The sequence below is a fragment of the Cryptotermes secundus genome, unplaced genomic scaffold (genome assembly GCF_002891405.2).
Source record: "Cryptotermes secundus unplaced genomic scaffold, Csec_1.0 scaffold50, whole genome shotgun sequence".
NCBI classification, from domain to species: Eukaryota; Metazoa; Arthropoda; class Insecta; order Blattodea; family Kalotermitidae; genus Cryptotermes; species Cryptotermes secundus.
The window spans coordinates 627,484-653,365 of record NW_019721758.1 but is presented as its reverse complement, the minus strand read 5'-3'; the positions used below and the strand labels follow the sequence as shown (position 1 = coordinate 653,365).

The following is a 25,882-nucleotide window of genomic DNA, read 5'->3' as shown; positions in this document are numbered from 1 at the left end:
TTACTTACTTACTTACTTACTTACTTACTCACTCATGGAGCTGAGCCCTTCTTGAGGAGCCACCAATTCTGCAGCTACTCAAGAATTTCTCAGCATTTTATGGAACCTGAAAGTTCATTACCGTGTTCACAAGAACCCTCTACTGGTCCTATCCTGAGCCAGATCTATCCAATCCACCTACGCCTTGGTCTTCTTTCATATTAGAGATATAAAATTTGATTTTAGTTTGTTTAAGACGCTGTCAATGTGCTTCGAATGACTGGATGATAATGAATTGGAAAGAATACGGGAAGAAGCAGTCGCGGATTAATTTATGGTATCGGAATTTGTCTGGAGGTACTGATGAAAACCACGAAATTCACAGTCAACGGTAGTCAGTGCTAAGGCTGAGATTTGAAGTGAGCACAAACCAAAGACCAGTCAGAACCGTTACTACTGAAGCAGACTTGCCCGGTGAGGTCTAGCAGTTAAAATTCAAGGTTCGACTTCAGATGGTCGCGGGTTTGATTTCAACCGCTCATCTACAGGGAGACTGGTTGTGATTATGTGAACTGAACTGAGCTGACTTACGGTAGGCAACAGTGGAGAGCTTTTGTGAATTCAGTAAAGAACCTTCAATAACAAAAACTATTTAGTAAAGGTAAAGGTTACTCTGGGCATGCACCGTCTTCGCTCGCTCGGAAGCCAGGATCGTGGGTTCGAATCCCACTCTGGTCATGGATGTTTGTGTGCGTTTTTCTGTGTTTGTCTACAGGTAGAGGCCTTGCGACGAGCTGATCACTCGCCCAAGGAGTCCTACCGAATGTGTAAGATCTAGAAAAACCGAAGTGAACGGAAAAGTTCATGGAGGTAGGCCTAGGCCAACTGGGGCTGTAGTGCCAAGGGGAAAAACAAGAAGGTGTCCCTGTGCTTAACTAATTAAACATTACGCCATGAAGGCGTATGGGGGAGTGGATGTATAGATACACATTTTCTTGACCTCATCCCTAGCTGGAGATGAATGGTCAGCTTCACGTCCCTTCCGCTTTACCCCCAGGGAAAATTTTCCCGGTACCTATTGGATAGGAGGATGGGTGGACCCCAGAATCGGTCTGGACAACGTGGAGAAATGAAAATTTTCGCCCCCACCGGGACTCGAATTCCGACACCTTGGCTATGAGAAACAGTAAAAGTGGTAATGAGATTTTTGACAGTTATATGACTGAATATTATAGGCTACTTAGTGGACAACGCAATGAGTTTGTTACTGCATGCACTCCTTCGTATGTAGGGTACTGACGTAAAGTGACACATTATTCAGTCAGATATGAGAAAGGAAACGCAAAGTTTTAGTCTTTTAATTTCAATTTCATTGACTTTTTGTGTGCAGATTTTTTTTTCGCGGTGTCCTAGAAACTTATTATCTGGTGCCATAAACCGAAGGTTCAACACCGCCAATACCGAAGCACGCTCTAATATATAACCCTGAAACATTTCTGGCAATTTCCTACAGCTTTCATCTATTGTAGTTCCATAAAATCAAGTGTCTGTCTCGTATTTGGGCAACACTACTTTCAAATCCAAGGCTCGGATCGGCTGTCATTACCGAAGGGTCTCATGGATTTCATCAATCCTTCTAAGAAAATGTTGTGGCCCTTCCTCAAAATAGACCACGGTCGCTTCTTTTCCTACCTTTCCTAATAACATTTACTCATTTATAGTCTAATCAATTTCGACTTAAGCGTAGGCCGACTTATGCAGATTGCTAACAAGTTGTGAAATAACCTGCAGAACAGCTAAGACCGTACGATACCTCGTTTCCTTTAAATGTTTTCACGTGTCGAAAGTGGAAGATGACGAATGGTCTAATTGAAGAAATGCGAAACATGTTGACTTGTGTCTGTGCACAGTCCTGTAGTACTTTCGCTACTTAGAGGCTCTCAGACAACATCAAAGTTTCTCACAGTCAAGGGAAAATAAAATACAGATTCCATTCTTCGTTTTATTACATTTTTATACTGATAATAAGAAAATATTTCAATAAGAACTTACGGCGGCATGCACTGTCTTCGCTCGCTCGGAAGCCGGGATCGTGGGTTCGAATCCCACTCAGGGCATGGATGTTTGTGTGCGTTTTTCTGTGTTTGTGTACAGATAGAGGCCTTGCGTCACGGTAGCCGAGCGGTCTAAGGCATGTCCTGTCTTCGCTCGCTCGAAAGCTGGGAACATGGGCTCGAATCCCACTCAGGGCATAGATGTTTAGTTTGTGTGTGCGCGTTTTTCTGTGTTTGTTTACAGGTTGAGGTCTTGCGACGAGCCTACCGAATGTGTAAGATCTAGGAAAACCCAAGTGAAACGGAGAGTTTCATGGAGGTAGGCCTAGGCCCAAATGAGGGCTGTAGCGCCAATGAAAAAAAAAATATAATGACTCGAGCCGATCACAGTGGCCGCGCGGTCTAAGGCATGAACTGCCTTCGCTCGCTCGAAAGCTGGGAACATGGGCTCGAATCCCACTCAACACATGGATGCCTGTGTCCATATATTGTGTCTGTGTTTTTCTGTGTGGACGTAGCAGCCTTGCGACTGGCTAATCCCCCGTCCAAGAAGTTTTGCCGACTGTGTATAGGATTAAGAAACTGAAAAGGTGGCTAAGGTCCAACAAAGGGCTGTACAGCTGCAGATAGATAGATGGATAGATAGATAGATAGACAGAATACAGTAACTCTACTTAGTGCAAGTATCCAGATATAAGAATTAATGACAATACGTTTGACCGTTTTTCGAAGTACAGATCCCTTAAAATCACGTACAACCCTAAAGCAGACATTTCCTTACCCGTTATTAAGCTTGCTGTACGATTGTGTACATGGCAAATTAACCCTCCTCCCCCCTGCCAAAATTCTGCTACCATACGAATAATACAGAATTTGGAGACATACAAAAATTTATCGGTGGGGATTCGATCCCAACGATTCCAATTTTGTGCATGGCTACTTGCAACGGCATCGATTCATTACAATTTTGCTAGTATTTGAAACAGTTTTCAGTATACGATTATGACGTCACAACTAAATTCCCACAATAAGAGAAATACATTCATAAAAACTCATTTAGATTCTAAATTTGCTTGCCAATATCATTCTCTTTTTTCAAGAGAAAGAAAGTGAAAATCGACATCCCGGAAGATCACGGAACAAGTTCTTGCATAGAGTTAGACTCGAATGAATTTTAATTGGGATTAAGTGAAGCCGCCAATACCCGTCACTTCGAGTGAGACAGTGACCCGATTACAGCTGATTCATTGCTTCAGGCAGGCAGTCTATAGAATCATTTCGAAACCTGGCTTTTGAAGATCAATTGGCAGATGAGTGTCAGTTAGAGCACTGACATCTGCTCTTTTCCCAACAGCATACTCATTTTTATATTGTCCAATTATCAGCTACTTTGCTCTGACGGGAAGCAAATAAAAGGTTTCGAAGTGTTGCAAGTCGGACTCTTCTCTGTATTGTCGATATCAACGGCTGCCACGGTAGTACAGGGAACAATTCTATAAACCCTTCACCACTTACTCAGCTCCCATTACTCTAGACTGTCGTGCGATTTCATGACTTTTATTCTAAAATAAAATTAAAAGAAATGGACAGGAAGCATCCTTGCTTCATGTCATTGTCATAGATACGAGGGAGATGCAGTAAATAGTATACAAAAGGAAGTAAAACAGCTGTAATGGACGCAGTAGGTTTCCTATGTGTATCACTAGGCAGAAGCATAGTCCAGCTTCATGAGTCTAGGTAGCAGACGCTCATTCACATGTTCAGAGTTTGGTTTTAGTAGTCAAAATGGCGGCCGTGCTTGGGAAGTGTACCACCAAAGAGCAACATTCCACTGTGCGCTTATGTGGGAAATAGGACTCAATGCAAATAATGTTCATAAAGAAATATTTCCTGTTTACAATGGGAAGTGTTTGGGCATAAAGCGGTTCACATATTCTCTTATATGACGTCCAAAATTCGCAGATGATGCCCGACCATGTGCGGAAGTGGCCGAGACAGCAGTCAAGCGATTTTTGTGCTGCGGGTCTTGACGCACTGGTAAAACGATGGAACAAGTTTGTTAATGTTGGAGGATATGTCGAGAAATAAACGTTTTTTTCAAGGCTCGAATATCATATGTTTTAGGTTTCCTGTCCATTTGTGACCTATTCACTGGCTCTCTCATATATCTACGAAACTTTGGCTTTTATATGAACTCAATATGAGTTTCATTCAAATGCGATCTCATTAGCCAACCTACATTTTGGACACACAAAATGAAAGCGAAATGCTGTAAAATATTGAAAGATATTTAGTAAATTCCTGACGTAAAGTAATACACTTTTTAATATTGTCAAGTGTTAGTGAGTAGACATGGGGTGTGGATTGGTAACTGGATTTATTAAACACTTATAAATCATGTTATATTTTAGCGTCCTGTTGCACTGATTTATGTCCATGATTTATTCTGACCGTCTTACAGTGCATACATTTATTCATCTTACTCTTCTCTCTTGCACTACATGTTTCAGCACTAAAGTGAATATATATTTTAGTTATTTTAATATAAAGACAACAGGGCATGCAATGAAGTAGTTCAACGTACATAGAAAAGCACCTGAAGATGGCACTTTAGTGCTGAAACATGTAGTGCAAGAGAGAAGAGTAAGATGAATAAATGTATACACTTATAAATCGTAACCACAAGTAACTCTAATGCTATCGATAATCTACAAGCTTTACAATTCACTATAGCACAAGCCAGTTCTTCTCAGTTCATCTTCCCTAGCCGTTGCTACGTTACGGCTCAGCTTCCGTGTTCAACGGCTCCTGTCCTCGCTGGCTGACGACAAATCGCATATTCTACAGACTGAAAACTGCAGCCGGTTCTCCTTATACAGCCTCGTCACGGATCGCATAGATGGGACCGCTTCAAATAATTCCTCTGTCGGGAGGTTATTCGTTACTGCGGAAAAATATTTACCGTGCCATTGCGTAGTAGCGAATTTTTTTCTTTGTTTGCTATTCCGGCTTTNGCCTTTGGGCTATTGTATTAGCAAGATAAATAAGAACTGAATCGAACTGAACTGGATTACTATTACTGTAATCATCATTGTCATTAATATTTCTATTACTCATGTCGTCATCTGCAATGCTTCATTCAAAGTATTATGAATGCAAGGCATTAGTCGCGTCTGGGGGTAAATTGTGACGTCACAGAAGAGAATGCAGCAAGGATTTTGAAAGTCCTTGGTATAATGTAGTATTCTTTGAGATGCCGCTCTGAAATACAAAACTTGTATTCATGCAAGCTTTTTTTTTAAACAACTCTTTCATTCTTCGTCTCACAACGATAACCCGCAAAGGCCCGGAGAAAGCGGCGTTCAGAACTTTATCCATCTCTTAAAAGCATCGTACTGGTTACCGATTGAAGTGGATTCCAGCGTTACATGTAGTCTAATACACCTGGTTAGTGGCAGGTTAAATTGAAGCAAAGAGTGTGCAATGGGAAAAATATAGTTTAATTGCAAGTAGATACCTTTTTATTTTCTATTTACGCGAAACACATACGAAAAATGACGATTATCAGGATTCGTGTTAATCTGTCAATTTCAGGAGTCACTGAATGAATTTCGACGAAATTTGGCATTCAGCGTCTATAGGGAAATACGTCAGACACATTTTATTTTGATTTATTTCTCCCAGATCTAAAGTGTACTTTACAAGAAAATGAAATCGAAATATATAATTTGTTTCAAAAATGGTTCACTGAACAAAACATTGGCTTAGCGCATGAAATAGAGATCTATATGTCATTAATATTACAAATAGTACTTTAAAGGTTTTTAAAGAGTGAATATTTAAGGAAATGAAACAAAAAAAACTTCTGACCATGTGTATCTGGATCTCGATCTGCTACATCGAGAAAATTTAAAATGAAAAGCTGTAAAGAACGCATTTGAAAAATACGTGTGCGACAACGTTGTACATAATTCTACTCGAGGTTTTATAAACATCCAGAATTACACAAAATTACTTGAATATATTCCTGAAAGAGAAAATAAATAAGAAGCCATGTAATGTGAATATACAATTTTCAGCCGGCTTAAGCCGTTCCAGGTGACCACAATGTCTACAACAAATGTTATCTTGTAAGATTTTAGGTTTTCACGGCGGTGACTATGAAGAAAGCAGTCTTCTGGGATGTGGCGCCTTGTAGATGTGGCGTTAACCGACGTTTCGGAGGAACGTGTCGCCTCCATCTTCAGGGTGGAAGGAAAAAATAAGAAAATTCTCAAGCCGTCTGCTTTTACCTGCTCTCACTGTTTCTTCGCTTGCAGATTTTCTTATTTTTTCCTTCTACCCTGAAGATGGAGGCGACACGTTCCTCCGAAACGTCGGTTAACGCCACATCTACAAGGCGCCACATCCCAGAAGACTGCTTTCTTCAAATGTTATTTTCTCAGGAATAACTTTCGGATCGCAATTTTTAATCCATTTTGGGGTAAAGGTTTTCATTCGCACTATTCTGTGTTTTCATGCTTAGACAGCAGGTGTAATTTACTGGCTTTTTCTGCAAGAAAGGAACATTGTCACTTGTTTAAGTACGAATCTAAGAAGGAACTAGAATCAGGCTTTAGTGAGAAGAAATGATGCATTAAGGAAACCTATTTAAACTATGCTACGTATTTCCAGGAGACATATCACATAACGGCGATAATCAAATATTGCTGAGTTTCGAACCCAGTATGACTGGCAGAAATAAAGACTCCTGCTCAGAAAACACTGATAAGCCTCTCCCAACTTCTTGTTACGTGCTTTGTTCTTGCTTTTTACTTGACTTACTCTTGTACCCTGAATACAGAGCTAGCTAGCAAGCACGTTCCTCCAAAAGTCTGTGATGTACCGCATTACAATGCATCACATCCAAGAAGAGTGTACTGTGACGCGGAAAGTCGGGAATAATGGAGCCAGAAAAAATGTCCGCTGTTAGGTAACGGTTCATTAAACACGTACTGCTGCAAGGCATACGTACGCGACAATAAAGCAACTGTTAATACGGTGCTTTCTATGCGGTCCATGCCGAGGTCTTATTACGAAAACTTACGGATGCGAGTTATAGGAGATGGAAAAGGAATACAATGGATCACCCTTTCAATGGAGGATATAAATATGGGGACCTGGCTCTCCTGGTTTGGGGAGTCTCGAATCTGAGACAGTAAAATAAGGCCATGAGTCCAGCAGGACTCGGACCCGAGAATGTCTTCGCTGTCGAGAGCCAGCAGCAGTTGTAAAGACAGACCCGTTTTATGGTCAGAGAGGACGATCCACATCAACAAAACTGCAAGTGTTTGACAGTAACAAAAATCTGGTCTTTGGCCCCAGGCGCGGCTTGACACCAAGACAGATTGGCCGATTGATCGTCGGTCGTAACATAACTTCGACTTCCCTCGTCGAAGAGGAGGCTACACTTCTAAACATATGTATGTTTAGGAGAGAACAAAAACATTGGTTATATATCTGACATGACCTGAAGCCAAGAATGAGTGTGCTGGCGAGGGCCAACAGCAATTTAATCGTTCCACCGACCGACTGACCGACCGAATTCTTCACCGTTATGAGCTGTTGCGAACCAGCCACCATTCAAGGACGCAAGCGCGGAAGCAGAGAAATGTCCATTATTGAGAGTCGTTACCAGGCAACGACTGGTGAAGCCATACAAGACTTTATGTATGCTGCAGTACAGTGATGTGTAGAGTGCGCAGATCTGTGAAACTGTTATAGTTACTTGTAGTTACAAGTTATAAATGTTTAGTTAATCCTGTTACCAATCCAAACACCGTGCCTAATCACTAACACGTGACAATACGTTTGTTTAGGTAGCAGCAAAATCTTGAAAGGAACAAGCTTTTTGTTCAATTGACCTTACTATATAAAAATATAAAAGAAGTGGGTTATATATTCTACGTGGGTGATATGTCTCATATCATGTAGGATTTGAGGTTCTCACATCGGTCATTATGAAGTTTTTATCCCCTGCGCTAAAATACCGTGTAGTCCGTTGAAAGTGAACCGACGTTTCAAAAGTGCATGTAACCTCTCAGCTGTTGGCTTTGCTTGCTACCTGCTTCACGCTAGTTTCTTGTATTTTCGACCCTGAAGATGGAGCGACATGCTCCTCCTAAACATTCATTGACTTAACACGGACTACATGGCTTTATATCGCAGGAGACAGGAATTTTTGTCGCCACTGTTGTCAGAACCTCAAATCCTGATATTTCCCCGTAGCTTACTGTGAACGTAATGTCATTTGAGACCATCTCAAAGCTCTGTTTCTGTGTAATACAGTCTGCAATACCAACACGAGAGACGCGAGCGAAATTATGAGGTGGAAGCGACACGAGCGACACTTGAATTATGTGGTTCTGATATGTTGAACAGTGACAGAATTTGATGAATACGCAGCTTGTGATAACATAGAATGATATTTTAATGTATATTTTTAAATTTCAATTTGATGGAGATAATTAGTGAACCATTGGACCTAGGCCTTTGAAATGGCAAGGAGGTAAACATTAAACATATCTACATGTAGCAGACACAATACGGTCTTAAAGCAGACGACGAGGCGGACTTTTCGGGTTATATCCTGCATATGTAATTTAGATAGACTCTGTGTTTAAATTATGTTTTCACAAAAATAATATACCCTAAACTTTCTTCTGCCGGTCGAGGTAGCCGAGCGGTCTAAGGCAAGTACTGTCTTCGCTCGCTTGGAAACCGGGATCATGGGTTCGAATCCCACTCAGGGCATGGATCTTTAGTTTGTGTGTGTGCGTTTTTCTGTGTTTGTGTACAGGTGGAGGCCTTGCGACGAGCTGATCACCCACCCAAGGAGTCCTACCGAATGTGTAAAATCTAGAAAAACCGAAGTGAACGGAGAAGTTCATGGAGGTAGGCCTAGGCCCACTGAGGCTGTAGTGCCAAGGGGGAAAAAAAACAAAACTTTCTTCTTACTTCAGCAAAATTCAAACTGCATGAAAAAAGAACTCCTTGAAAGACTGATTAATATTCGATGTTATGATTTACTTAACAGCATATTGGACTCAGATTTGCGTTGAATAGTAGCGTCGACACACGTACCTGAATAAATATTGAATTATAGATGAGTCATTGAAGGTGCTTTCATATGTAAATTATTATGACAGCCGAAAAACAACAAGTTAAAGAAAGAGTCGACTGGGAGAATTGTTATGATTAATGAAGTGGAAAGATTATGATGAAGACATGAATTGTGGCCCCCAGTACTTCGGAAATTAAGCTTCTAATATAAAGTTGGCACTGTGGGATTTAAATATTCAATTTTAAATTCAGAAACAGATATAAATACAATTATACAGAATGTGAGTATTAATGCAATTAATGCCCTTGACATACTGAAAAACAGTTTCGGAAACAAAGGTATGAAGTTATTTCGCAAGCAGATGGAGACAATAACAAAGCAGCACGCCCAGTAGTCGTTGCTCTGCATTCTGAAAGTAACCTTGACTCTCAGCTAGTCACAATTCATTGAACATAACAAAAGGATGTCATAACAACAAAATTGGAAAGCTCAGAGCACACAAATTTTCAAAACAAGTGTTTTTGATTTTGGATTCACTACCTCACTAGCCTCGAAAGTTTTTTTTAGACCAAAATTAATAGTTGCAAGGCTAATGGTACTTCAGATATCACACCAACTAGTCAAACTATTTTCTGTTGTAGCTCGTTATTCCTAAAGTGATAAATGTCGCAGAATTCGACCTTTACAAAAATCACTCTGACAGCATATGACATATATTATTATGTGAATTATATGGTCAAGAAACATTTGAAAGTAACGTTTATTTACATTAGAAGTCTTTAGGCAATGTTTATAAAATATTTATCAATAAAAGAATAGTAGCTATGAAGAAGTAAATGGCGATTTTTCAACGCTGTAGGAGTAACGCTGACACTTTGAGGAGAAAATATTTTCCCCCAGTCGGCTATATGCATTTATGACATTGTTTAACTTCCATATGTAGCAATTATCATGTCCTTATATATGTCTATGATATATTACGTCAATGATGTGACCTGCCTAGGGATTGCTTCATCAATCATGGACGCGATCCAAGATTTGCGTCTAAGGTTCTTATTCTCTTTACGCTTATGTTCGGCACCAAGATTGTGAAGGTTCACTGGAAATTAGCAAATTATATTCAATATCAATGTATGTAATTTCGCAGTTGGGTCCACTCGGCACGGCGGCCACTGATTAGCCTATTATACCTGCCTCGGATGATTATGATGGAGAATTTGGTGGAATGAAGATTGGCAGGGGAAACCGAAGTACTCGGAGAAAACCTACCCCAGAGCCACTTTGTCCACCACAAATCCCAGACTCGGGTTTGAACACGGGCCGCCGCGGTGGGAAGCCAGCGACTAACCTCTTGAGCTATGGCGTGGCCTATCAATGTATGTAATTTAAAGGTGAAATGTAAAATTATCCGTGCTTAATTAAGTAAGCACCACACCATGAAGACGTATGGGGAAAAGTTCAACATGGTGACAGTTGCCTTCATCAGGGGGAAAGAATATTTGTGGAAAGACTAAAAGGAGGGTCGATGGGAGTTGACGATGCACGTTCTTGGCGTTCATCAATTATAAAATGTGATTAGGATAAGAAGCAGATCGAGCAGCATTCCCGAAACAACCGAAGAATGAACTACCATGAAATCCCAACTGAAACGTCACGATGAGTGAAAGAAGAGGCGAGGGATCACTTAAACTTCGAGAGAAAAGATTTTATTCCGATAGACTCGGGAAAATTGTAGGCCGTTGAATCAAATACATTATAAAGCAGGTTGATGAAGTAGAGAAATAAAATATGCAAAACCCTGTGTAATTATTCTCTCAAGATTTATAATAAAATGCCTTTATGTTCTTATTTACCGCTTTGAATCTTACCACAATTGGCTACAAATCCTATATATATTTTTTTTCCTTTGGCGCTACAGCCCCAATTTGGGCCTAGGCCTACCTCCATGGAACTCTCCGTTTCACTTCGGTTTACTAGATCTTACACATACGGTAGGACTCCTTGGGCGAGTGATCAGCTCGTCGCAAGGCCTCTCCCTGTACACAAGCACAGAAAAGCGCACACAAACATCCATGCCCTGAGTGGGATTCGAACCCACGATCCCGGTTTCCGAGCGAGCGAAGACAGTGCATGCCTTAGACCGCTCGGCTACCGTGACCGGCACAAATCCTGTATTACTGATACATAAAACCTGATCTACATAATCTCATTTACTTGCTCTTGTCTTAAAATCATCTGTGAGATCAATTTTATAGTTCCATGAATAAATATTTATCTAGATACAAGTTTTGAGGCTTTTACAGTGGCGCTTGTTAAGATTGTGGACTCCTGTGTCGTGACGTCATTAGTCTAGCAGACGGATACTTACATTTCAGTAGAACATGTTGCCTCCATCTTCAGGGTTGAGATGTGTAGGGTGAGGATTCGGTTGGTTTGCATATTCAGGTTGCAAGGGAGGTGGTACTTGAGACCCGTGGGGAGTAGAGAGACGCCCCATTCCTCTCCTCACGCACATCAGCCAAGAAGACTGAAAAAGCGTATTCCGTCATCACGTCGATATCTGCGTAAAATAATACACCGTCAGAACACGCACGTTAAATTTATCTTGTTTCTTCCATTTCAAAATTCTGATTTCGTTTGCTGTGCTCTTAAGGTTCACGCAGGTTCGGATTCCACGGGTCCGCTACCAGTTTCTCATTATGTCAAGGGCTGTCACATTTTTACGCACATGAAGCACCATGTTAGGATCGTTGCAAATACAAACGGCGATTCTTTAGTTAAGTAACGAAAGAATTACGACTGAAGATGTTGTACACTGTGAAAATGGGACGGCGAGATTATCATTTTGATGGAGGAATTCGTGAATTATGTGAAGTAAATTCATTTTTCTGTAGAAACTGAAGGAACTGCGAAATATTTCGTCGGATGGCTATAAATACGATGAGGTTCGAACTCGTTCTCCTCAGAATATGTTACCGTTACACGTACTTCAACACGCTACGTCTCAGGATTGTCAATTCCAGGAGGTGCAAACTTCGGACAGTAAGGAAAAACGTTCTAAGAGAAATAAATTTCAGCCTGGAGTTCAGTTTCTGTTTGCTTCAGAGCTTACGTTTGTTAAACTTAATGTGCTATTCGTGTCGGTTGAGTCTCCTCGTTGTAAAGCGTATGATTTAATTTTATGAATAGCGGGGAACACCTGCATCCGAAATGTTGGTTAGAAGCCTAACACCTGGGCTTGCGATGGGAGTTAGCTCACAGAATAACTGCAATACAGGTTACATTCATAGCACAGAGATCCGGATCTTTAGTCTGGATTTGTTAATTGATATGTCTAGAGTTGCAGTGTACCTCAAACTGAGAACAATTGGAGCCGAGGTGGAATGGAACTTGCGAAAATCTTGGCAGTAAATAATGTGTGCGGTGGACATGAGCGTACGGGCTTAGGACAACTTACGATTTCAAACAGCAAACAATGCCGACCATTCAGATATTTGGAATACATATGCCATGTGTTTAATCGAAAAAGAAGTTGCGGGAACACAACCAGCGAAAGATTCCATCCTGCTCTAAATATTTTTGAAGAAAGTATTAAATTTGCCTCCCATTAAATTCCAACAACGCTGATAAATTTTAAACTATTTATGGTATGACTACAGTAATATTTTCAAACTTATATATATATATATATGTGTGTGTGTGTGGTGTGTGTGTGTGTGTTTGTCTTTTGCAGTTATATATTCATTTTTATAAAAGTAATACGTTTCGAAAGCCGTCTCTACTCCCGTTCTCAATAAATCCCGGGACAAAATTACTTGAATCTAATGGACCTAACAAGGAGGAACTTTGTACTTTTATCTGATGACGTAAGAAGGAACAATGGCCGAAGCGTTGTGTTCTTAATCAAAGACTGAACGATGAATTGTCCATTATATGTCAGTTTCAACACATCCTTACCGCAAGCCTTTAGACTTGAAGCTAATATCAACTCAATTTCTCCTAAAATAGGTGAAGTACGTGAAAGTTATGCCCCATTAAAATCAATAAACTTTATTTAAAAAATTCTTCAACGTATACATTTAGCAAGACTGTATGTAGTCTGATTTGGTCTTCATATGAAGCGCTATTTCGCAGTAAGATTCGTATTTCTATAGGCATGCTTCTGCCTGAGTCTCTCTTTTCAAACTTTACCTAATTATGATAGTAGCAGGCAACTCTTCTTTTGCCAATTTTTCTCTTCCCATGTCTTTCTTTTTATGTTAGGGAATATTTATTTCTGACAGTTTATTCCTGTCTCTCTATCTGTCTTTAATTATTTCCTGTCACGCGAAACGATTTTCTCGAGAAGATCCGACGTCGACCAGGAATGGGGCTTCACCGGCGTGAAGTCATTCCTTTAGGACCAGAAGGACCTTACGCACGCTGCATGCCTGTATGTGGAGGCTTCAGAATCCGCACAGTAGGCACGTTCAGTCTCATTGAACTGGGGCAACTCAGATGAAAGCGGGAGGAACAAGTCAAACAGCACATAAGAAATTTCTGTTTTCCGTAAAAGGCCCTTGTGCACAACAAGCAAACATCCTTGCTTGCGATCAGCAGAGCACACACGAAGCCACACCACGAGAGCTAGCATTCTAATAGTAGTTCAATTCAACTCGTGTTTATTTACGTGCAAACTTAACAGCACAGACCCAATTACAAAGTTAGCACGAGTACACAGAAATACACAGAAATAATTTAAGAACAAAATGCAAAATATGACAGTCTATATAATGGCAATAAATTAATAATAATAATAATTTAAGAACACTTAAATTTAGCATTAACAGAAGAGAAAAATTAAACAAATATATTTCCAATGGTTATGCCATTATGTGGCGAGATAGGACAATACACCGACTTTCACATATAAAAGTAAATAATTACGAATGAGAAGAACGTCCCTGGCCCCGAATACGTCAACTTCCCTGCAAACAACATTAGCAGCTGATGTATATCTAACAGAGGGACAATTTTTAGATGAGGAGCAGACATTAATAATAATAATAAATTCATAATATTAATACCTGTATTAACAATACTTCCGTACAGTAAGCCTGGCAGTAAATAAAAATGAAGACAGAAGAAGAGTCAATTCCCAAGTTCAGAGGCCCATCTTCATAAGTGAGCTAACAGTTTTCAAGTAGACATCAGTTCGATTGCTGTTTTACTTCACCCAGTCGCGTTCTGTAGCGCAGTGAGAAAGTTCCCTTTCGAAAATCGGAAGCTACGACCTAATATGCTACATGCCGTTGACCCCATATCTGGATCTTTCCTTTGGTGCACGCCCACATTCTGTCCAATCCTCACACCAGCACTTCCTTTTGAATTTCCACATGCAATACTTATTTCCTAATGGTACCACTAACACGAGCAAGCTTTTTGTTCCTATTTGCTTTCATGTATCCTTTGGGAAGTAGTTACCAAAAAGAAAGCAGGAGAGATGTGTGTGTACCCTGCAATTTGGATGGACCCTCCTGTGTAATCGGGAATGGGCCACCGGAAAGTGAGGAACCATCTTCATTGCAGTGTTGAAACCGTCCCTGTGGCCCATGCAGCCTCGTATACCGTAGGTACCGAGGGCTTTTCCGCTAGGAGTAAGGCGGTTGGGGTATAAAGCTGACCACTCACCCTCATCTCAGTGCCGAGGCTAAAATGTATGAAGCTCTCTCATACGCCTTCATGTCGTCTTATTTAATTACATACAGAGATAACTTTATTTGCTTCCATTTCTGGGAACTACTTTACATAATGAACGAGTTCTCCTTTATTTTCACTGTAATTCTGTCCTCCACGGACTAGGCTTAGGCTTGTTCCAAATTCATAGTCATCTTTTCAGAACTCTCTCCTATATTCCTTTTGGTTTGTGTCTGAAAGCGAGTGTCGAAAATCTGCTATTGTTCACATTGTTGAGGTGGACCTTCAATTCTTCCATCTCACCAGTAAGTACTATAGTTACTGCTTTATGAGATCATTCCTGAATTGTGTCTGATGTGCTAAATATCCCTTGACACTCTTTAAAATTTCACACACCAATCCGGAAGCTGGAGACCAGTCCCTTGTTGGCTGTCCGCAACTGCTTGCACTTCAGGCTGCAAGTGCAACCTCGTGCGCAAACCTAGGGTGCACCGCGATGTGGTAACAAGGGGACAGCTGTTAACATGGTAAACATCTGTCACTGTGACACCAGGCTCGATTATTCCTTCTCTGTTTCAGGTGCGGTGCAAGCACGGGACTACAGATCTCCTGGTTGCATGACTTACGGAAACGGAAGTCACGTGACGACATTGGGAATCAATTTGCTCGCTAATAACGGAGCTCCGGATTACTGTGGAGTGCTCGTCAACAATGTGAGTACAGTCCTCACCTTGACCGCATTCTAAAGTACGCCGCACACGGCATGCGTCAAGACACGTAACAGTCAAGACACGATGTCTGCGACGTGATGCAAAGAAAGGAGCACAGTCTAGTACGAAAACCGCCGGACACCGGTCTGAGTCATGATGATGACGCCAGCTTCATGCTGCAGACACGTGCAGCAAGACTCGGCTTGTTCCTTTTCTGTGCGTCAAGACTCAGACATCAGTACTCAAGGAACAACACCAGTGTACCTCATCGACATGAGTGAAGGGCATGACGTCATGTCATCAACTAGAGAAGATGTGATAAGAGGTAGACACGTGTTACTTCGGTGTGCGGACTCGAGTCTGAATCACGAATGAAGCACGACTGCGTCTTTTGTTTCATGTCTTGATGCTCGTCTTGACGCAGTTGGTGTGCGGCCGCCCTAATATTTACACTTGCATGAAAAGGTGTATTTCTTCATCCGTACATATACACATACTGTACGTATATACATGCAGACACACACACATACACGCCAGAGCCTGAGACTTGCAGTACTGTCTTCATTCTGCCTGCAGAATCGCTGCAGAATAGTTGCAGATACTTGCACCTCAATCGCTATTGCAGTCTCGACCTTTGCCAAAATTGTCCATTGTTTATGGCATACATGTTCAGAGAATCCAAAATTAAATATATGAGTGGATGGATGAACGGGATTTCTATGGAAACTGTAGTTAGAGATTCCAATTGTGTATTTCGAAAGTTGAACCCATTTGTTGAATTTGAAATCGGAATGACGCGGGGTTGCATGTCACTCATACGACGGACTAGTACAAGATATGTAGGCGTGAAGAGAATGTATATTGTTACTATAGGATTCTGACGATGGTGCATAACACACAGAGATATTGGGTTTTCGGACTTATCCTGGTTTTTAAGATAACTAAGAAAAACACTGGACGTCCAGTGATTGAGGATAGCTCTTTCTGAGGGACCCAACAGAATAGGTGTTTCCCATCACCTGAGGACGGAAACACATCCACTTTCCGAAACGTCGTGTTTTTCTTAGTTATCTTAAAAACCAGGATGACAGATAAAGTCCGAAAACCCACTATCTCAGAATGTCTGTTGGTTATGATGAAATAACATGTTATCTGTAACTGTCAGTGTTTTTGTTATATACCCTATGAATGTCAGATCACTCATCTACCGACTGCTATAGTCTGTGAAGCTGCGACCGGAAAAAACGTGGGCTTATTTCTGTTGTTTAATGACAAGTTAGACAATGAGCAGCATGGTGCTCTGTTGTCAGTTGATAAAAAAGAGAGGTAGGGTTTTCTTCTACCTTTATTATGGACGTCCTTTGAAGAAAATGCATTAGCAATGATTAATGCATTTTGTTGTTCTGTCAAGTAATTAAATCTTAGTATAATATACAAGTCTTTCCGAAACATCGTCACTGTTTGCATCCTGTCTTGTGTCATGATTGATGGTATTTGCCCGTCAACACATTATAAATAAAACGGACCCATTCGAATTGCACACACTGCTTTTATATAATTATTGCTACACTTCTCGGTCCATGTATGGGACCATTTTCAGACGGTCTAAGTACGTCTCAGATTAACGAACTGGCATAATATAGCCCCATATTAGCACTACTCATCACAATCATACTATAACGCGTGCAACCGTCAGGAAGTTGCGAGAAATTTTCTACTTTTAAAATTGTTTAGAAAATAGAATTTAAATTTAAAATTATGTAAAATATCCTTGACGTAGGATGTAAAATTTTATATTTTTGTATTGTCCCACATTTTAGGTTGTCGTTCGCCCGGGGTTCGCTATTATACTATAGTTATATAAGCTATTTGCAATATTGATATTAGTTTTTGGTTTGTTCTTCCTTTTCTTCTTGGGTATAATGCCCTGATTTCGTTTTTTTCTTTGGGGTGTGCTGTATATTTCATTATTCACTAATCGTCCCAACACTGAATGTTGTATCGTCTGAGCTACTGCTAGCATCTCTAAAAACATAAATAAATAAAGTAAATAAAATATGACGTTACATACTGCATATCTCTGAGGTGAGCTTTAATTTCTGTTGCCGAAAATTAAAAGTCCGGCTACTGTGTCTTAGAAACAAAGGGAGAAAAATGCGAGATTCTTCAAGGACCAAAGAAACAAAAGAAAAGAAGTAAACAGCCTAGGATCCTAAGCTGAGCAGTCAATGCAGAGTTGGGGAATATCATGACTACAGAACTGGTTTGTATTCTGCTGGAACTTGAAGAAAGAGTAAACTTAATTAATGAGACCAGATACGCGCTAATTGTATCATGGATTGGATCAGAATAACTACTAACATGTCTATACGTCTGTGTGTTTTAATCAGTGTAATTCATTATAGGGTGACGACTAGATAGCTTAGTTCCTGGTTCGATGTTCGCTTAGGGTGAAAATATCGTTGGGTAGAGCCTTGTTTCTGATTTAAAGTCCATAGTTTCGCTTCATCGTTTGTTATCTTATAGTGGCAGCCTTTTACAGAAAAATAAACAAATCTTATACAATACTTCATTTATTTTAAAAACGATGCTGAATGTTGAAACATAAACGTGCAGTTGGCTCAATGAACATGTCAACATTCAGATGTACCTCATTTTTTTTCCTCGGCACTACAGCCCCAGTGGGCCTAGGCCTACCTCCATGAACTTCTCCGTTCACTTCGGTTTTTCTAGATCTAACACATTCGGTAGGACTCCTTGGGCGGGTGATCAGCTCATCGCAAAGCCTCTACCTGTACACAAACACAGAAAAACGCACACACACAAACTAAACATCCATGCCCTGAGTGGGATCCGAATACACGATCCCGGTTTCTAAGCGAGCGAAGACAGTACATGCCTTAGACCGCTCAGCTACCGTGACCGGCAGGATGTACCTCATTAATGAATTGAAATGAACTATGAATATTTCGTGCTAGTACCAAGTATGTAGGTGAACTTACATAAAGCATTTCAGGTAGAAATGAATGAAATTTAATGTGTGTTTACTTGTAATATCACCCGATTCACGTCTGTAAGTTCACAATCAAGCCTCAGGTCCTCTTAAAACACAGTAATGCATATGTTAACTAAATATATATGTGTGGTCTGACAATAACGTTGGAGAACTCGTCGCGGTAAAAGTGCTACACAGTTCAGTGCTGAATATCACTGTGGTCTCCTTAAAAGTACTCCTAGTACTTTGAAGTACTAGTCCACCTTTCAAAACACTTTTGGCACTGGTTTTGTGGAATGGCCTTCAGAGCTTCCGTCGTATTACTCCTGATGTCATCAATGTCATCAAAATGCCTTCCTTTCAATACTTCTTTTACCTTGGGCAATAGAAAAAAGTCACTGGGGGCTAGATCCGGTGAATAGGGAAGGTGTTCCAGCACAGTTATTTGTTTACTAGCTAAGAACTCCCTCGCAGGCAGTGCCGTGTGAGAAGGTCCTTTGGGACCATTTTGCGCACACCTTCCTCATGTCAAGATCTTCAGTTAAGATTTTACTGTTTCTTTGTTGATTTTCGCTTGCTCTGCCATGCTCCTAACAGTTATCCGATGATTTTCACGCACAATTTGACGATTTTTTTTAATGTTTTCCTCAGTTCTGCTCGTTGCTGGCCGTCCTGATCTCTCCTCGTCAGTGACACTTTCTCTTCCTTCAGAAAAACTTGTCACCCACGTGTAAACTGCTGTTTTCTTCATAGCATAATCCCCGTGGGTCAGTACAGGCCCCTATGAGAGTAGAGTGGGGCTCAGCAGGGCCATCTGGCTCAGGTCCCCGGCCCAGGGGGGCCAGAAATGTACTCTTACATAACATTAAAACACTAAGCGAGAAAGATTGTAGGAATTCCGTTTAATTGAATTGTTGAATTATAATTCTTCCATAATTATTCGTTTAATATAAAATCTGATTTTCTAAGTATTTATTAAATGCATTCACATCCTTATATGTATTTAGGAGTGAGGTACAGGGCCCCCATTTATGACTGACCCTACATCCAACCAATATCGCTCAGGCCCTGTGTCTAGAACCCGATTTGCTTTGTAGTAGTGTTCCTGGAAAACGTCGCATAAAGCAAAAATATGGGACATCGCATACCTGAGCGGGCCAAAAAAAGCAAAAGGTAAAGCTCTTACTGTGGTTAACTAATTAAGCACTACGTCGGGAAGGCGTATGTGGGAGTGGGTGTGTAGATCCACATTTTCTTGACCTCGGCACTAGCTGGAGATGAGTAGTCCACGCCCCTGCTACGTTATCCCCAGTGAAAGACCCCCTGTACCTTTTGGATAGGAGGCTGAGTGGGCCCCAGAGCCGGTCTGGACCCTTAGCGGGTTCTTTTCATTGTAATTTTTGTGTTGTTTGATATTTTGATTTTCCTACTTGTCAACTAATATTGAATGTTAATTTAAATAAAGGCTCACTTAAGATAATTTCCGTGAACTTTTTCATATCGGTATGTAAATAGAGTCAGCTGCAGTTAATTATTGTTTCGCCAGTTTAGAAGGGCTCTAAGGATCGAAACAATTAATAACTCATTATCATCATCATAACCATAATCATCTTTTGAGTAATTAGCACATTAAATTAGGTCCTTTAACCTGTTCCGGCTACAATGGTATCCGTACATAATGCGTTTACTCAAAAGCGTTCTTAAATATTTATTTCAGATTTTTTTTTTCATTGGCGCTACAGCCCTCATTTGGGCCTAGGCCTACCTCCATGAAACTCTCCATTTCACTTCGGTTTTACTAGATCCTAGACATACGGTAGAACTCCTTGGGCGGGTGATCAGCTCGTCGCAAGGCCTCTACCTGTACACAAACATCCGTGCCCTGAGCGGGATTCGAACCCACGATCCCGGCTTCCGAGGGAACGAAGACAGTGCATGCCTTAGACCGCTCAGCTACTGTGACCGGCTTATTTCAGACATAGCCTTGCATTTATTTCGAGAGCCATTAGATAATTTTCCAGTGCGGTTTACTAAATTACGTTATTCTCATGTTCATTTGAAACAGAGCCTGGCCCTCGCTGCCTCGGTAATCATGTCGCTACTTCCATACATGTCACGTGCCTCAAAACATTAGGCCTGAGTTGTAAACCTCAAATCTCAGTCAATCCTCTTCTGTCGAACTAGAGGGTTGGACTTCAGTACATATACCGTACATACCTAAATATTTCTTCGATAAAGGCTTGCCCCATAGCAAGATCGCCACTTAGAAAGAAGACTACACACAGGTGGTTGTAAGGCAGGTTACTTAACAACGCTGTATCACCTGTATCAGTTATTTAAAATCGATTGTTATGAAACAATTATCCCATTCTGTGAAACTGACAAGTTTCGTGAGGAAGCGGTCGTGGTTTGTTTTAATGTGGGCCTACATTCCTAGCATTTTCCCGATCAGAATGTGTGGGAAGAGACGTCAGGTTAGTTGGTGTCCCGGTCGAGATTCAAACTCGGCATCTCCAGAATAAAAGACAGAACTGGTACCGCTTGGAGCCAATCTTCTCGGCGAGGAACAAAGCAACAAACAATATCGCTGACGAATGTTATACGTGTATTTTATGCAAGTTAATCATAACATTCACCTCTAAATACCAACGCAGAAGGGTAAAAAGCTGAGACCACACACACACACAAGATGGCCGAGACCTTGCATATGTTTAGCCTTGCTGACAAACATAGGCCGTAAATTTGTTGATATTTATATAGTAGATCATCCAAGCGGCCTCCGTAGTCTAGAGGTAACGTTCCCACCTCATGACTCGTAGTACGCGGGTTCAAATACCCGGCGGAGGTCGTCGAATTTTTAAGGGCGGAAAAATTCAGGGAACAAGTCCTCCGGGAGGGACTTTAAGCCGTGTGTCCCGTGTCGTAACTTTACGGCACGTAAAACAACCTCCTGTCTCCAAAGGAGATAACTGAGCCAAGGGACTTTAAATTTCCCGCCCAACAATAGTCTCTAACGCCTCTGATAGATGGGGAAAGCATTATAGATACCGCCAAGCCAGTAGAGGCCGAACTCGCTGGCTTGGTCGGGACTGATGGTAAGCACCAGTATCGGTAGGGTATAGAGACTGGTAGAATATCATAGAGGGAAGCACAATAGATCAAACTGGTCGCGGTGCATGGGGAAACCCACCCTCTCTAAATAACTAACTAACTAACTAACTAACTAGTAGATCATCCAGAGCTAGTTTTCATACATTGGCCGTTGCAGGTATAGATATTATCGCATTTCTGAACTTTTCCCTAAATGTAAATAAGGTTGAAGCTGGTAAATATATACGCCCAAATAATTCAAGTTTTTAAGTTTAGATTTTTTCGTAATCTTTACTGATTAGACACTGTGGCTATATTTTCTTTGGGTCGGAATTAATTTTCCATCACTTACCTCCATAAAAACTACTATTATCCCACTGAAAGTCTGATAAAATAAAATTATCTTATCATTTATCGTACGAATTACGCCTTTCCAGTGATCATGACAAGAGACGCCCCCTTCTCCGCCTGAGACTATGTTCAGCCGACTCGAAACTGCGGGTGTCAGACGAAGCGTGGAAAAATTACGATCATTGTACATAGCAACGCGAGAGAGTCTATATATTTATTTACTGCAGTTCTTGCGAAGGCAACGGAAGAATTATAATGGTCTCAGAGATTCACGTAGTATTTTACAGTGTCGTGGCATCGTGTTATGTCTTTACGTTCCGGTTCTGCAGTTACAGAGAAGGACTGGTTCAGAAATTAGGCCTATTCAGGGCTATGCAGATGTATCTTGCCTTGTTCACAACTTGGCTCAACAGGAGCATACAGCGCTGTAATAAATTCATAAAAAAGAATTCTTAGTTATATTCGGCTCTGTAACAGTTTGCTAATAAGCTATTTTTTATTGTTAGTGGGGTGGGACTAAGTCCATTGTACTGCGGCCACTTCTGGCCTACTATACCAGCCCCAGATGATAGGTCAGGGTGATTGTGGAGCAATTAGTGGAATGAAGATTGGCAGGGGAACTCGAAGTACTCGGAGAAAACCTGACCCACCGCCACTTTGTCCACCATAAATCCCACTTGACCAGACCCGGGATCGAACACGGGCCGCCGAGTTGGGAAGCCAGCCACTAACCGCTTGAGCTATGGCGCGGCCCTTGTTAGTAATCTTGATAATTATAAGGCTGAAGGGAAGAGATCAATTGAGGGATGTGGGTGCAGTAGAAGAAAAACATTATAATATGTGTTCGAGAAGTGCGTTACGTGATTGTGGACTGAAATCAACTACTTTTATCGAATGCTTTATTGTGGTATATGTCATCAAGGTTACTTCTTGCGAATGACCGCTTACACTAATCGTAATAAATTCTTTCCAGTTTTACTAGCAGACATATTTTGGATTGTCGGCAGTACTCAGTACCACTTAGATCGCAGTTCTCAATAAGAAACCAAGAACTTAATATAAAAAGAAAAACAGTAGTACAAAACAACTGTCAGGCTGACAACATAAACAAATTCAGTAGAAAATAGAAAATCAGCATAAAGCTAAAGATAGGAAAAGAAGATACCAGGATAAAACAGGTTTGGTGAAGATTCACGCATTTTATAAGCCGGAACAAGACAATAAAAACGATATTCAGGAACACAAATATAAAACCATTGGAGGAAGAGGACAAATACATTGAATACATTCATACAAACTTAAAAGTAATTAATGTAACAAAGGGTGTATTGAAGGAGTAGAAGGAATGTAAAAGCAGGGTACAAAGGACATATCCATTCAGACACAATAGAGGCAACTCAAAATATAAAATACCAATCCTGACATATATCATTAATTCTAAAACTCTTCTACATGCAGTACAAAATATGCAACTCCACTTTTTCCACACGCCCCCCCCCACCCGTCCTGAAGCTGTGACAGTGGAATAACATTAATTTTTTTTTTAAATCGGAAAAATAACCTGGATTAGTAAGAGGGGAACAGATCTAACTTTAGCAGAGATGATAGAAATCACTGGTAGGCCACAGATGACTGGAACCAAAAACTGTAACTAGTTCATTATTAAGAAACCATGAAGTCTAGACTTTTTCTTGATAAAAACTATCCCTTTAAAAACATTCTTTTTCAACTGAAAGAATTCCTTTAACGCATTCTTTTAAAGAAAACTATGCCATCCTCAACTTTACAATCTGCTTAAAAGAAGCAGAAATATCGTGATCATTTATACTCTCCTATTACAGTTGAGCCATGAATTTTCAAGTCCTGCTGGTCGCTCTATTCAGTGCTTTTTTTTACATTAGATTTTAATAATACATGACACTTAGGTCACAATGCCACTCCCTTCCCGTGGTCACCAGACTGTGAAATGCGAGCATAGTGTTGGCATACAATTAAACACTGCCAAAAAGATGGTTTCTATTATCATAACACAAAATGACACAGACTTATTCAAGAATTCGCTAAAAAGAAAGAGTACTAGCTTTGAAGTGGGTTGTTAGGTTTTTGCATTAAGGGTTTCATTCTAACCAGAAACACGTGCAAGAGTCATGGAACCCTAATACGAACCCAGTAACTAAATTACCTTTCTGACGGCAGAATCCTAAGTTTTAACATTGCTAATATCAATGTCCACGATCCCGAGCACCTCCTGTCTACTACCATTATCGAAACACATTTCACGACGTTTAATCTTAATGTTACCCTCCCATTCCCTTCTCGATTGTCCAAGTAATGTCTTTCTTTTGTTTTGTAATTCTTGTCCCACTTATCCAATATATATACGCAACCATTATAAGCTTCTAAATGTCACTATTCTAATAAAAATGGCAGACTCGTATAACTCTCAAATTTCTTTCTCATGTTGGTGTTAGAGTGAAACATTTTCACGAATATTTCGTTTTCAAGGAAGTATATTTGAAAACAAACGAAATACGTAGTAAAAAGACCACTATAAAAGTGTTGGCACAATCATTGTATATAGTTATATATATTTTACTTTCTATGTAATCGTCATGCTTTATTATGGAATTGGTCCAACTGTTCAGGAGTGTCCTTTTCATGAGGACAAAATATTGTGACGCGTAGACACGTGTATAGGCAACGCCCGCAACACCCGCGGCCAACAGCACAGGAACAGATGACCCGCCCCTGAAGATAGACACTCTCATGGAGCAGTTCATTTACTTATCTAAATAAAGTTAACAATATTCTCATGCTAAGGAATCTGTTCAGGTCAGAGGCGATTCATACCAGACTATGTCTGTGGAAGACCACGGCCTTGACCTATACCCAGCAGGTAGCCATGAAATGTTTGTCTACCTTTGGCCGTGAGCCTTGATGGCTCCCTCAGTTGTTACAGTGATGATTCGGTTTCTCGCAGCAGAAGAAGAGTCAGGATATCAGCAATGAAATATGAGTACAGTGACACTGCGTCAGTATGAGATATTTACAGTGACTGGTTAACCAGTGTGATAAATAGTTTTCAGAATTTTATACTGCTTTTGCAAGAACCGCCAATGACTTCTTGATTAGGCTTTCCACGTGTGACATCCGCTCTTTACATCCTGTACAGAGAGAGCGTGCATGAAATTCTGTTACGAAGAGACCGTAACACCACATCCAAGCCCGAAACTGGAGTCCTACCTCTTGTCAGTTGTCCAACGCTGCTTATTCAACATATTCATATACTACATTCAATATCCGGAAATGACGAGCAGCTGATACAATGTCGTAAAACAAACGAAGAGAGAATATCTACGGAAAACGGCGGGAATGTAGATGAAACTGCAGTAAAACCTGTTTATAACGGAATCTCCAGAGATCTAAATATTCATCTGTTTAGCATAGGTTTATTTTAAACCATCCTAGATAAAAACGGGATAATGCGTGTGTTCATGACCCAAATTAAAGATGTCAGCTGCATTATCATTCAACAGCAGACTTACATATTTCAGTCTGACCCTTCTTCTTCCATATCATCCGTCTGCCTTTAGTCTTTCTTCTTGACTAGCTTTCACATTTTCTCTTAGCTTGTTTATTTTACACGTATTATTGTTGTAGTGGTTCATTAACATATTCTGTGCATACTGCGACAAAGTTAGAGCTTAATTCCTTTTTCATATATGAAAATAGGGTTCTGTCTCGGACCATTTCCAAGGGACAAATGTAGCATGAACAAAAATACACATTTAAACGACCATTTCCTCTAAAGTCTTGTTTTCCCTCAGTCATCCGTTTCGCCTTAAAGAGGTTCCGTTTATTGGTCATAATTTAATATAGTTCTAATTTTAAACTATAGAAACTAAAGCAAATTTACTTTTAAGTG

General features: G+C 40.5%; 1 protein-coding gene and 1 long non-coding RNA gene across 2 annotated transcripts in view; one reads left to right on the top strand and one right to left on the bottom strand.

Moving 5' to 3' along the window:
• LOC111875590 overlaps positions 1-25,882 on the top strand; it is a 185,833-nt gene that overhangs the window by 84,166 nt on the left and 75,785 nt on the right. The window contains exon 3 of the mRNA XM_023871939.2: positions 15,391-15,524. Coding sequence (XP_023727707.1) covers positions 15,391-15,524 — 134 coding nt within the window. The remainder of the gene's footprint in view (positions 1-15,390; positions 15,525-25,882) is intronic.
• Positions 1-25,882, bottom strand: part of LOC111875593 — a 243,096-nt gene that overhangs the window by 149,883 nt on the left and 67,331 nt on the right. The window lies entirely within an intron of this gene.